This window comes from Agaricus bisporus (assembly GCF_000300575.1).
Source record: "Agaricus bisporus var. bisporus H97 unplaced genomic scaffold AGABI2scaffold_6, whole genome shotgun sequence".
Lineage (NCBI taxonomy): Eukaryota > Fungi > Basidiomycota > Agaricomycetes > Agaricales > Agaricaceae > Agaricus > Agaricus bisporus.
In genome coordinates this window covers 1323509-1335490 of record NW_006267369.1, presented here as the reverse complement: position 1 = coordinate 1335490, position 11982 = coordinate 1323509, and the positions used below count along the sequence as shown (strand labels likewise).

Below are 11982 nucleotides of genomic sequence, written 5' to 3'. Positions count from 1 at the left end.
AAACAGTATACTGGCAACACTTCTACTACACAAGCAGCAGTCGACAAAGAGACAGAAGTCAAGTTACAAGAGATCTCTGATGCATATGATAAACATAAAGACGTCGTAATTAAGCATTTACTCGAACGCGTTGCGCTTGTCAAGCCAGAGGCCCATCGCAACCTCCACAAGGCTGCATAAACTTATACCGTGCAGGCGGCGATGTGCTGCATCCAAGTAGTACGTCTTTGATCCATTCCGCTATGGAAGTCGGGAGGACGGAGTTCCCTCAAGTAGAGATCCCTACTCATTGGATGTATCCTCTTGGCAATAATGTCGCCACATCGTCAAATCTATGTAACTCAATGGGACCCAGCTACCTGCCTTACCACTCGCACTTTTCCAAATAACATGAAAGCCCGGATAATTAACAAGGAAGAAATAACCATGATCTGAAAAGTCCAATATAACAAAATACATGAAGCACATTTTAGATATAAATACAAATGCTACCGTGAATCATGAGCAAGCCAAGGCAAACCTATCGGCATGCCGAGAGAAGTTGTCGAGCGCACATCAGAGTCGTTACCAACACCAGTAGATGACGGTGGCGACGCTGAAGATGATGCTTTTCGTTGCGATGTTTGCTGGCGGAATTGGGGCTCAACGTCTCTCGAGGGATTACTCCACGAGTCCAGTAACCCACTGGCTTTCAATGATGGCAATGATAGAGATGGTTCCCTCTGTCCATTAGGAAAGCTGGTGGCAACGTCGGGTACTCCCTCACTAGCACCAGTTATTGACCCTGGAGCGCTCTATCGGGCAAATCGGACATAGATTAGAACATTTGAACCTCGGGTACAACATCGATCAAACACTAACCTCTCGTTCTCGCTCATTATAAGACCCGCGATCATCATTCCCGCTGTGCCCCGTACTCGAACCAATTGAACCAGCCGGTCCCGCGGTCAGGCTATTCATGCCTTGCCGTACGTCCCTGTCCGCAAAAGAAGATTTCGGGCGGTTCACAATGGTACGAAGCTGCGTCTCATCCACTCTCCCACCACTGGGATAGGATCTCGGTGAATTACTTGGAGATCTGTGTCCCCCCATTGAAACTTCACCCTGCACATTCGAAGGCTGCAGTCCAGTGTGAACCTGACCAGGGTGTCGCGAATCAGAGGGCCGACGAGGCGAAGGGTGGTGATGTAATGGCTGCTGGTGTTGGTCTTGGGGTTTTGATGGTGGATGCGAGCTTGGCGGATATTGATGTTGTGAAGAGGGTGATAGCTGCTGTCGATATTCCTGCGCGAGTTGCGCCATATTAATTCCCCATGCCGTCTCATAATCGGCATTCCAGGCACGAACTTGGGGATCGTCCATTTTACAGTACTTTATCAACGACTGAAGCAAAAGACGAGGGTCAGATCCTGTGCGTTAAAGTGGCATATGCGCGAAGCCTTACATATAAGGTTGCACCCACTTTGTACGCAACAATGAGTATGAACTTGAAAGCGTAATATTTCAGGAAAACTTACGTAGAATGCTATTCTTCGCCCTATCTCCTAACAAGTTCATTATAATTTTTAAAGTATCGAGTGCCCACTGAGGCTCAATTTTTTGGCCCCGTTGTGGTCGTTGTCGAGCCTGATGCAGGAGTTAGTTGATGTTGATCGGTAATGAATTGATCAAGGAAAAAAGAAGACAATGACGCAGTTCATATGCCCATGGAGTAAGAGAATAACCGCAATGAATCGCGGGACTGGACCAATTATGATGCAACCAGTCCATGAAAGAATGAATTATGGCATGAATAAAGTTGAAGGTTAGACTGGATATCAAGGGCAATGACTTCATCGTCCATGATATGAGTCCCCGAGGGGGAAAGTGCAGGCAAGAAAAGGAGGGGGGGTTTACTTACCAAATTCAATGCTAGACTGCAGGAGGCATGGTACATGTGCATGAAGCACCAACACCAAGCTCCCGTATTGGAACTGGTTTCGAACATCGATTTCTGAACCTGGAGGTTCTGGTCGGAGAAACGGAGATGATCGGGTAGTGAATCGAGCCAAGACTGAATTGCGCAACGTTTTTTAGCAGTATTTTAACCCGGGTAGACAGAATACATACATCAAGGGAACGTTCTGCTTCAACCAGCGCGGCTTGCGGGGCCATATTAGTCTCCGGGTCTATTCATGAGGTGAAGACATGAACAAGCCATGTAGATTGATCACGAATTTTTACACATACCATTCAAACCATCAAGAGCGAACTCTACTTGAGCATATATAGTGACCACACGGATAAGGTGACCGAGTTCGGATGCATAATGTGTTCGTATGGCACCCAGATAGAGATATTCTTGAGAATATGATGAAAAGGTCAGCTTCTCCGAATGGATATAGAGCCAAAAAAGGGGATCATTTTAAAGTCGAACAGGAAATAGTGCGAAGCACATGACTGGGGAAAAAGCATCCGAAGACAGTCCGACCCATCTTCGTTTCATATAGGGATCAGAAAGGCTGAAAGAACTGCAAAGGGAACCGGCGGGCGGCAAAAAGTAAACCCACCGGCACCCGGCGGAACTTGTAAAGAAGCAAAAAGAGGGGACCGAGTAACTTGGACTGCCGGGGATATCAACCTGGAGGGACGTGCTTACCTGGCAAGGTCGAATGCACACCAAGTTCAAAACTAGTCTCATCTACGGGCAAACGCAGCCGCAGTTCGCTAGAGGAAAAAGTGGCCGGTTTCTTGAAGTAAATGGATGCCATTACATCGAGTAGATGAATTAACCAAAATATGCGTCTGACAGCCTCGCGTTTGAAAGACTGATGAATGAAGTCGGCAGATGGCATAGGTGTCAGAGTGGGATGGTCCGGCTCATGAACTCCCAAGTTTTCAAGAATTTGAAGAGCAAGATCTGTTGACCATGTGAATAGGTCATTCCGCAAAGAACGGTGCGAACCGCACCTGCGTATCTCGTGTTCCACAAAGTATTTTTCTCCTTTGTGACGACATCATGCATGAGGAGAAGAGCAAGCGCTTGTGCGGTAGACAAGTCAGGCTCACAGACAAGTCGCCCGGCACCATCGAACATAAGGGACAGCGCTTCCTGGGCAAAAGGTTTACCAGCGAAACGTGACGGGTTCGTGCGAATCCGGGGCTGTTTTGACAAGGGTGCGGCAAGGGCACAAACGGCGTGCAAGAGATGTTGAGGAACCCGATTATGGCTCAAGGCATTGGAGAACGAGGGCTTGTGGATGACGGCGCGGGCGGGATGACAGTGAGTGAAAAACACTTGAGAGAAGAAGTCGATTCAGAGCCAAGAGAGGTGAGGAGTGAGAAAACTTACGATTGATGAGTTCCCTGGTCAGGCCATGATCTAGCTCAACGTGAGCGGGCCGGTCAATAGTCATGCCGATGATAGGAACATCCAGAAAGATTTCCTCGGATGAAACAGCGTGCCCTCGGTCTGTGCGAAAGCGTTTGCGGCTGCTGAGGCGGTCGCGCTCGGATGGCTCGAGAGGTAACAGTGGCGGGGCAGAGGTTGTAGCGGAGGTAGAGGGATAGGCACGGGAGGGTTGGGGGTAGCGCGAGGTGTCGGTTGGATAGGGCGTGTGCGTTCCGTAAGACGACGACTGGTAGTCGTTGGCAGAGGAGCCAGGTTGTAATTGATTCGGATTAGTTTCACGCTCCTGCTTGAAGGACCGCGGCGCAGGCACGGGTCTACCTGCAGAGTCTGTGTAGGTGCATGGTTTGGAAGCGTAATAACTGGTGAGGACATTCGTGTTTAAGACGCAGGCTGATACTCAGGTGACGCACTGACCAATTGCTGCACGGAGCTGAAGCGGAAGTAAGTGAGACAGAGGTGAAGGGCGTGGGATGGAAAACATGCCTGTGCCATCGCAGCGACGCTTGCTCTTGTGACAAGCGTCGCAAGCCTAGAAAGGGATGAGCGGAACGGACGGAGAAGACAGAGAAGAGCACTACTTTCGCGAGACGCTTCCGCTTCGGGCCCTTCATGAAGATGGGGGAGGCGTCGGGCTTTGCGTCTTCGGAAGAGAGATCCAGGGTGGGCGGGTTGAGGGGGGTAGAGGAGGAGGAGGGAGGGACGTCGCAGTGGCCCATGTGGCCTATATAGGAACGACTCAGGGGACGACAGTCTCAGTTTCTCACCGCTCGGCAATCTGAAAGGGTGATAACATGGCTTTGTTACAGCTGCTACTCTATTACTTTACTCTCCCCGCACGTGTCCTCCGCCGGCAACTCACCCTCCGCCGGCACTGCGCCCACTACTAACTTACAATAACGCCATTTAATCGAAGAGACCAAAGCCCATATCGTCGTCAGATTCCTCCTGTTGGCCCTGCGTTAGCTCTCCGGACCAGAATAAGACATACTGTCGCAAAACTCACCTTCTCTTCCTCCTTCTCCTCCTTCTTTTCTTCAGCGGCAGGCGCAGCACCTCCAGAAGCAGCAGCAGCAGCGCCACCACCTCCACCTCCACCACCCGAGGGAACCTAGATAGCCATTTAAATCATTGCACCCTGTTCAACCCACATTTGCACTTACGGATGCAAGCTTGCTAGAGCCTTCAGCAATCAACTATTCGTACAACATAATTTAGCGCCATTCTGATCAGCCTATCAAAATCCACGCACGTCGTTGATGTCCTTGCCCTTGAGTTCGCTAAGGAGTTTCGAAAGTTGGTCTTCATCAGTTTCAACACCTCCCGCATCGAGAACCTTGCGGATGGCAGCCTCATCGGGAGAGGAGACACCAGCGGTCACGAGGAGTAGATAAGCGGCAATATAACGCATCTGCATCAAGCCATTTCAGTACCCCTCGAAGGAACTTGAGCGAAACGCGTCGCACTTTAAATCAGATACAGTGTTTTGGAAGAGGTGAATTGACGATAGCCACAAATCGCTTGATTTACAGTCAGAAATCATGCACAGACTGACAGAGACAATGTACATACCTTTTAATCCAAAGGAAGACTTGTGGTTTCTACCGGTTTCGAGTTTTTATCGGATGGTCAAAATGCCTTGTCGTCATAAATCTCGTTGTGCCCAAAGTCAACTATACAGTATTATGTAATATCATTCCACGCTTCCTCAGCCACAATCCCTCTCTCAATCGCATTGACAAGGCCACCGTCCGCCGTCCTCAAGACCCAAAAACCGCAAACATGGTACGCTACAGGAAGTCTCATCGCAAGCTGAGGTGCTGACAGTACAAATCAGGCTGAAGTCACTGACCCCCAAGTCGCCGCTGACCTCAAGAAGAGGAGAACCTTCCGTACTTTTTCCTACCGTGGAATCGAACTCGACAAGCTTTTGGATCTGAGTAACGAAGAGGTGCGTCATTTACCTTTCATTCTCTCGAGAATATCCCTCATCAGATGTTGTTTGCAGTTTGTTGAAGTATGCATCGTCAATTAATCCATCACCTTCAACTCTCATACATATTCAATAGCTCGTCCATGCCCGTGCCCGCCGCCGGTTCCAACGTGGTCTCAAACGCCGCCCTATGGGTCTCATTAAGAAGCTGCGCAAGGCCAAGAAGGAGGCTCCTCCTAATGAGAAACCTGCTGTCGTCAAGACCCATCTTCGTGACATGATCATCGTTCCGGAAATGATCGGAAGCGTGGTCGGTATCTACAACGGCAAGGTGAGTAGAGTACATAAATGTATGATCTTTGGCGAAAGGATGGGAGTGAAGGCCGATACCCGCAGTTCAACTTCATGAATCTCTCCTGCTCTCATCTTGTTGCTGTTTCAATCTCATTTACTAATCGATATTCAGGTCTTCAACTCGGTTGAAATCAAGCCGGAAATGACAGGTCACTACCTTGCTGAATTCTCATGCTCATACAGGCCAGTCAAGCACGGTCGTCCTGGTGTGAGTAACCCTGAACATGTTTTCACTTATACCTCTTGTATTGATGTATCTTCTTTTGCCAGATTGGTGCAACGCATTGTGAGTCCCCGGTCCTCCGTCTTTCCTTGAGCTCGAAGCCTTACCATTCCTATCTCCAATTCTTCAGCATCTCGATTGTGCGTCACACCTATTTTAATCTTGAACGGGAATACTAACGACGGTTATCTCGCAGCATTCCCCTCAAATAAAGGGTTCATCGTGTGTTCTGTTATGTACTTCTTTTCTGCTATTACGACTGCTGCCATCCGACTTCATATTCCACTACGTACAAAAAGCAGCTCGATGCAATATTAGGCTTTATGGCATCTTCTATGACTTCCTTGCACACGAACGAGAATTTGAAGGCCCCGCACTGTCACGGCGTTGCTGCGAAACTTTTGATGCCACTTCACGTTCCGGTGTCAAAAAGTCCGACCCTGAGCTAATTTGAATGCTCGAGCCTACTTTTGAATCGTCCCTCAGGATGGCTCTGTTGTGTGCAAAAGTCGCGTGGTTTTTTTTTAATCCCTTCCTTCTCCACCCATTGAGTCCCTTCAACCCTTGCCGCTCATTTTTTTTCCTTCACCAATTATGGCGGCACGCAACGTCCCCGCAGAAATCTGGGGTAAAATCTTTGAACTGAGCTGCACTGACGGTGGCCAGACCGGAAGATCATTAGCCCTCGTTTCAACATATATCCACGCAGTATCCAAACCCTACCAATACCTTTCTGTTTCAATAACAGGGAAAAACGCTATTGCCCAATTCGCCAACCTACTAGCTCAGAATACCGAATGTCGTCGCGTCAAATTCCTCTTCATATCGACTATTGATCCTAGTCCAGAATTACAAGCATCATCATCATGTCCCGAACATCCCGCAGAAATTTCCTCCATATCCGACGTCGACGCGACTGTACGTGATCCAAACGGACATTGCAAAACCCTACATGACATGTACCGCGTCCTCGAGTTCGTAGCACCTTCACTTCGAATCCTTCACGTCGTCATGGACTTCCATCGTCAAGAAATTTTTCTTCCTATACAATTCCCGGTATTAGAGGAATTGACGATGCAAGGACCATTTCATGATCATGTCGATTGCAGTGACGAGTTTTTCGACACGCTATATCCCACTTTACCTTCTCTCCGAAGGTTATTCTTGACGGATGTGTTCACATGCATCGACGATCGGACGTATCTTGCACTTGAACATTATGCACCATATCTGACTCACCTCAAAATCCAAAGTGCAGATGGGTATGTCGAGTCAAGTCGAACTTTCTTGAGGCAATTATCGCGCCATAATGGCGATGAGAAGAAGAACACAGAGTCGTACGTCGGACACGAATGGAATGGAATGAAGAAGACGAATAAACAGCCACGTTTTCCAGAAACATTACAGCGAGTCTTATTCCATATGGGACCAACGCAGACTGCCGGTTTTTTTGGAACGATGTATCTGTTGCGATCCATAGCCTTACGAGAGCTCGAAAAAGTGACAAAGGAGGATTCGCGCATCGTTCTGTTCAAAGATTCGACCTGGAAACATCCTCATTCAAGAGCCCACAGTAGTGTTGAAGGAGAAGAGCAGTGGCTACAGCGTATTGCTGGTGGTCGTGGACATTGGGAAGACCGTGATTAGATGTCAACTTGGACAAATAGTACTTACTCAGTATCACTAATTAGATTAGTCAGATTTATAGACTTAATAGCTAACCGCATGATTGCAGTCCAAGCCCCCGCAAGTATTCCTAGTCCCTTTGCAGTCCCCTCAAACGCACCAGAACACTGTCCTGTGCGTACATGCACTCCAAATCTTACTAGAAAAGTTGGAATTGATAATTTTCACAGGGTACTGACTCTGACCGAGCAGGCAAATCTGATGCCTGCGATGGATGCGCCAATCAAGCCATATGCGCCTCTGGGGCAACAAAACTACCAGATCCTTCACTCCCGTTCATCAAAGAACGTATGGAAAATGTGAAACGGAAGATTCTCGTTCTATCAGGCAAAGGTGGTGTTGGAAAATCAACTTTCACAGCTCAACTTGCTTGGGCGTTCGCTGCCGACGATGACGTACAGGTGCGCCTCGAATCGTTATATTACTCTCCCTTTTTTTTAATAATTTATTCCCCAGACTGGGATCATGGATGTTGACATTTGTGGTCCATCAATACCTACACTTTTTGGAATTGCATCTGAACAAGTCCATTCATCATCCTCCGGCTGGTCACCTGTTTATGTCCAAGAAAACCTCGGTGTCATGTCGGTTGGGTTCATGCTTCCAACATCCAAAGACGCAGTAATGTGGCGAGGTCCAAAGAAAAATGGTCTCATAAGCCAGTTCCTCAAAGACGTCGATTGGGGAGATCTGGACTATTTAATCGTCGACACTCCTCCCGGTACCTCTGACGAACACCTCAGTATAGTGCAGTACCTCAAGGAGAGTGGAATAGATGGCGCAGTCTTGATCACGACACCGCAAGAAGTCGCACTCCAAGATGTTAGAAGAGAGATTGACTTTTGCAGAAAGGTTGGGATTCGAATCATTGGTCTCGTCGAGAATATGTCGGGTTTTGTTTGTCCAAATTGCAAAACAGAGTCGCAGATATTCAAACCTAGTACTGGTGGCGGCAGGCGACTAGCAAAAGAAACTGGCATCGAGTTCCTCGGGGCTGTTCCTCTCGATCCTCGCATTGGAAAGAGCGCTGACTATGGCGTCAGCTTTTTAGACGAGTATCCTGACAGCCCTGCTACAACCGCGTATCTTGATATCATCGACAGTAAGTTTCTCGGATACACTTGACTTTAGATTGCAACTCACCACGTATCTAGGGATCAATGAAATACTCGACGAATAGATTATTACCTTCACTCTTTCCTGCCTTTTTTTCATTACCATCCTTTTCTCCTCCGATTAATCAGCACATAATACCTGGATATCGTTCATCAATGTGTCCATTATACATATTACATGTTTTGCACTTCCACCTAGATAATGAATTATATATGCCCTTTAAAGATTGCCAACTCATTCATGTCCAGCTAAACCTTCCACCTGTTCGTGGTACTAACACTCTGTCCTCCTCCTCCTCCTCCTCCTCCTCCTCTTCATTGACGACTCTGAAGTCCTGTGGCATCTCAGATGGTGGCGCATCGGCTTCTGTTTCCGGTTTCACGATGTATCTTCCGATGGGTGCAATACCCGCCAGGCCACCTGCCAAGCCTTCTCCACTCTCGTGTATTGACACGGTTGATAATGTGCGTAGCAGTCGTCTCGTCACTTCACCTCCTGCAGTCGACCCCGTACGTGAACGAACGGGCACAACGTAATTCTGCGATGGGAATGTAATAGACGACCCTCCGAATTCACTGATGGATTCGGGACTAGATATTAAGTGGGATAGGTTTTGTGACGAAGGTATAGGGGAGTTGTAGGTGGATCCTTGACGAGAGGTTTGCAAGACGCTGGATCGGCGGGCATAATTCATAAGAGGATCGGTCGGTGTTGTCATGGATTGTCGATAAATGTCGGAACTCGGACGCCGTATTCGTCGCGCGTCGTTTTCTTGTTCCATAACAATTTTGTCTTCATCGTTCGGCAATTCTTTTGATTGTTCTACAGTGGGGACCATGTCTGCCTCCACGAGGGGAAGGTTATCGGCGACAGCCGTAGTGGAGCCAGATAGGGTCTGATGAGTCCCTGGTTCCAACGACGCTTGAGAATGTGAGTTTTGAGGGAGTGTAGCATAGGAAGGTGCCGTGATGGGAGCAGAGGGTAAGCTGTCTGCAGGTCCTGTAGGTTCCCTGGCACGATATGCTTGAACGCTGGCATTGATGGCAGCGTCGATTGTTCGATTCGTCATGTCCGCCATATTGATGTTCATTCCGCGAACTTCCTTCCTGAAGTCTTCAATTTCGTTCCAGAGCGCTTCTCGGAATTCTTCAATAGTTTCTAGCCTTTCTATTTCCTTCCATTTGTCGAAGTTTGTAGGGCAAGTAGGCTCGTCATCAGGATCATGGTACGTTGACAACCAAGGGTGTTCCAAGGCTTGAAGCACTGAGATGCGCTCGCTCGGGTCAAAAGTCAATATTTTGTTGAGTAGATCGAGTGCTGGAAAGGGCTGAGTATTGTAAAGAGGAGAAGATGAAGGTTTCCTACCTTGGGGATCAGCATCTGGCATAAGCTTGCGGAAGGGCACAGTCTTTTTGAAAGGCAGTGAGCGCACATAAGCCTGTGCCTAACGTACATATGAAGTGAGTGGGGCTATTATACAACGGACGCGGTAAACATACCCTCTCGCTACCAATTTTTTGCATGATATATTCCTCGGGGGATCCTACAAAAAGATGTTACGATTGAGAGCTGATCTTTCAGAGACAGATATACCTAGCACGTCGAATATCTTATTAAGTTGATCGACTGATTGTACGAGGTCGGAATTTAGCTAAAACCTTTTGAACGAAAATACAAAGAAAAGCTGACCATAGCTTCACCAACGTCAGGCTGATTCAACTGAACGGCGAATGGGGCTTACTCCTTTCCCTTGAATAGAGGTTTCTGCATCAATAGTTCGGCTAGAATACATCCGATCGACCATACGTCAATGGCGACATTGTAACGCCTTCGTAGTTATTCAGAACTAAAAACAAAAAAACCGCGAAAACCCTTTCGATTGCGTACCTGAACGCCAACATGATCTCTGGTGCCCTGTACCATCTTGTGGCGACATATTCAGTCAGGTGGGGTGTATTTTCATCTGGAGCTGAATCGAATCCGCGACTCAGACCAAAATCGCATATTTTGAGTTCACAATTAGCATTGACCAGTAAGTTACCGGGCTTAAGGTCTCGGTGTATAACAGATGCAGAATGAATATACTTCATTCCTACATAATTTTAGATCAGCAACCATTGAATGAGTTCCAAGTTTGCTACTACCTCGGAGTATTTGATAGATGAAGTACTGGACATGCTCGTTGGTCAAAACCTGACCTGACTTGATAATTTGATGAAGGTCAGCTGAGGAGTCATTTAGCCATTTAGTTGGAGGTGAACTACTTCTCGGGCGAACCTTCCATTGGCTAATTAAAGCACGGTAGTTTGAGTGTAAGCTTGAAGTTGGAATATAGAGTATAAGCTGCCTACCTCCATGAAAATGTAGCTGTGTTGAACGGTCAAGACACCGATTTACACGATATAAAGATGGTACTCACATTTCATTGAAGTCGGGCGTTATCGCGTCGACGTCAATTAGTCCGGTGATATTCTCATGAGTGAAGTGACGCAATAATGTTAGCTCGCGCAATGCACGTTTGGCGAGCTGAACCTTTTCAAAGACGCGAGTTACGAGCTTTATAGCGACGGTCTCTCCGGAAATTTCATCAGCAGCGGAACTATGACGAGGTGCCTGAGTGAGTGGATGACGGTCGTCGATATAGAACCGGTAGGTACATACATCACGACACCATATGCCCCAGCACCCATCTCTCTGATTAATTTCCAACGTTTCTCGACATGGAAGACTTTCCCGAACGAAGAAGCAAGCGAATGGTAACCTCTGCCCCTCCTCATCAGTAAACCTGCAGAAATAGTTTATGCAAAGCTCACCGCCTTCGCAGGCTTTCTTCTGAGAAAGGGTTCGAAGGTCGCCGGACGCGCGATCGCCCTCGATCTACGTTCCATGACCCGGGAGAGGGTCGGGGAGGCGTCGGCTTCTCGTCATTGTCATCATTCGACCCAGGACGACTTCTCCTGCGTCGATGGCCTCGTGAGGACCTCCGTGGCGAGCTTTTGGGCGATCTCCTGGGCTGCGACATGGATTGAAGCAAGCGTTCAGCTCGACACGGCGAGTCCGAGGCGGGTTAAAAAGGAAGCGGTATGAAAGTGGCACGTATCAGTGAACGTGACTGGGGCGTTAATACCTTTTAGTCCCTAGTTGAGTCAAGTTTGTCATGAGCACACCTGAGGCCTTGATGTGTGTGTATAGGGCGAGGTGGCCGCAGTTCCCTCACAGAATTTGAATAATGTGATGGGCGTCTGCGACAAGAGTGCCATGCTTGTGTTTAAAATTGAAATA

General features: G+C 48.0%; 6 protein-coding genes across 6 annotated transcripts; 2 read left to right on the top strand and 4 right to left on the bottom strand.

The window, feature by feature from the left end:
- Positions 1–6: 6 nt before the first annotated feature.
- On the bottom strand, positions 7–4107 carry AGABI2DRAFT_186054 (hypothetical protein; the record flags this gene model as incomplete). The annotated part of the gene is made up of 13 exons (XM_006461908.1): positions 7–794; positions 862–1383; positions 1445–1461; positions 1518–1626; positions 1901–2053; positions 2110–2168; positions 2230–2340; positions 2639–2899; positions 2950–3276; positions 3332–3750; positions 3806–3821; positions 3875–3920; positions 3970–4107. The coding sequence occupies 13 exons, from the start codon at positions 4105–4107 to the stop codon at positions 489–491; spliced, it is 2484 nt and encodes an 827-aa protein (XP_006461971.1). The 3' UTR covers positions 7–488.
- Positions 4063–5013, bottom strand: AGABI2DRAFT_136846 (hypothetical protein). Its single transcript, XM_006461907.1, has 6 exons — positions 4961–5013; positions 4855–4908; positions 4641–4799; positions 4552–4584; positions 4395–4499; positions 4063–4336 (listed from the first exon to the last, which is right to left on the bottom strand). The coding sequence occupies exons 3-6, from the start codon at positions 4797–4799 to the stop codon at positions 4295–4297; spliced, it is 339 nt and encodes a 112-aa protein (XP_006461970.1). The 5' UTR covers positions 4855–4908; positions 4961–5013; the 3' UTR covers positions 4063–4294.
- A 157-nt stretch (positions 5014–5170) lies between these two features.
- AGABI2DRAFT_143693 (hypothetical protein) lies at positions 5171–6077 on the top strand (the record flags this gene model as incomplete). Its single annotated transcript, XM_006461906.1, has 5 exons — positions 5171–5173; positions 5226–5339; positions 5458–5652; positions 5788–5883; positions 5946–6077. The coding sequence occupies 5 exons, from the start codon at positions 5171–5173 to the stop codon at positions 6075–6077; spliced, it is 540 nt and encodes a 179-aa protein (XP_006461969.1).
- A 1000-nt stretch (positions 6078–7077) lies between these two features.
- On the bottom strand, positions 7078–7408 carry AGABI2DRAFT_193313 (hypothetical protein). Its single transcript, XM_006461905.1, has one exon. The coding sequence runs from the start codon at positions 7374–7376 to the stop codon at positions 7134–7136; it is 243 nt and encodes an 80-aa protein (XP_006461968.1). The 5' UTR covers positions 7377–7408; the 3' UTR covers positions 7078–7133.
- A 215-nt stretch (positions 7409–7623) lies between these two features.
- AGABI2DRAFT_71061 (hypothetical protein) lies at positions 7624–8709 on the top strand (the record flags this gene model as incomplete). Its single annotated transcript, XM_006461904.1, has 3 exons — positions 7624–7698; positions 7755–7985; positions 8041–8709. The coding sequence occupies 3 exons, from the start codon at positions 7624–7626 to the stop codon at positions 8707–8709; spliced, it is 975 nt and encodes a 324-aa protein (XP_006461967.1).
- A 78-nt stretch (positions 8710–8787) lies between these two features.
- Positions 8788–11763, bottom strand: AGABI2DRAFT_223047 (hypothetical protein). The gene is made up of 11 exons (XM_006461903.1): positions 11514–11763; positions 11362–11463; positions 11120–11299; positions 10842–10960; positions 10588–10792; positions 10442–10528; positions 10390–10394; positions 10294–10326; positions 10200–10243; positions 10066–10144; positions 8788–10017 (listed from the first exon to the last, which is right to left on the bottom strand). Exons 1-11 carry the CDS (start codon positions 11720–11722, stop codon positions 8939–8941), a joined length of 2142 nt encoding a protein of 713 aa, XP_006461966.1. The 5' UTR covers positions 11723–11763; the 3' UTR covers positions 8788–8938.
- Positions 11764–11982: the final 219 nt, after the last annotated feature.

Bases quoted from the DNA above. Each gene is read 5' to 3' on its own strand.
- AGABI2DRAFT_193313 (XM_006461905.1), bottom strand. From the start codon at position 7,376: ATGGATCGCAACAGATACATCGTTCCAAAAAAACCGGCAGTCTGCGTT.
- AGABI2DRAFT_223047 (XM_006461903.1), bottom strand. From the start codon at position 11,722: ATGTCGCAGCCCAGGAGATCGCCCAAAAGCTCGCCACGGAGGTCCTCA. The intron at 11,464-11,513 runs GTGAGCTTTGCA...GAGGAGGGGCAG, and splicing joins GAAGAAAGCCTGCGAAGGCG to AGGTTACCATTCGCTTGCTT. The intron at 10,018-10,065 runs GTAGGAAACCTT...AGCCCTTTCCAG, and splicing joins GCCAGATGCTGATCCCCAAG to CACTCGATCTACTCAACAAA.
- AGABI2DRAFT_136846 (XM_006461907.1), bottom strand. From the start codon at position 4,799: ATGCGTTATATTGCCGCTTATCTACTCCTCGTGACCGCTGGTGTCTCC. The intron at 4,500-4,551 runs GTAAGTGCAAAT...ATGGCTATCTAG, and splicing joins GCTCTAGCAAGCTTGCATCC to GTTCCCTCGGGTGGTGGAGG. The intron at 4,337-4,394 runs GTGAGTTTTGCG...CAGGGCCAACAG, and splicing joins AGGAGAAGGAGGAAGAGAAG to GAGGAATCTGACGACGATAT.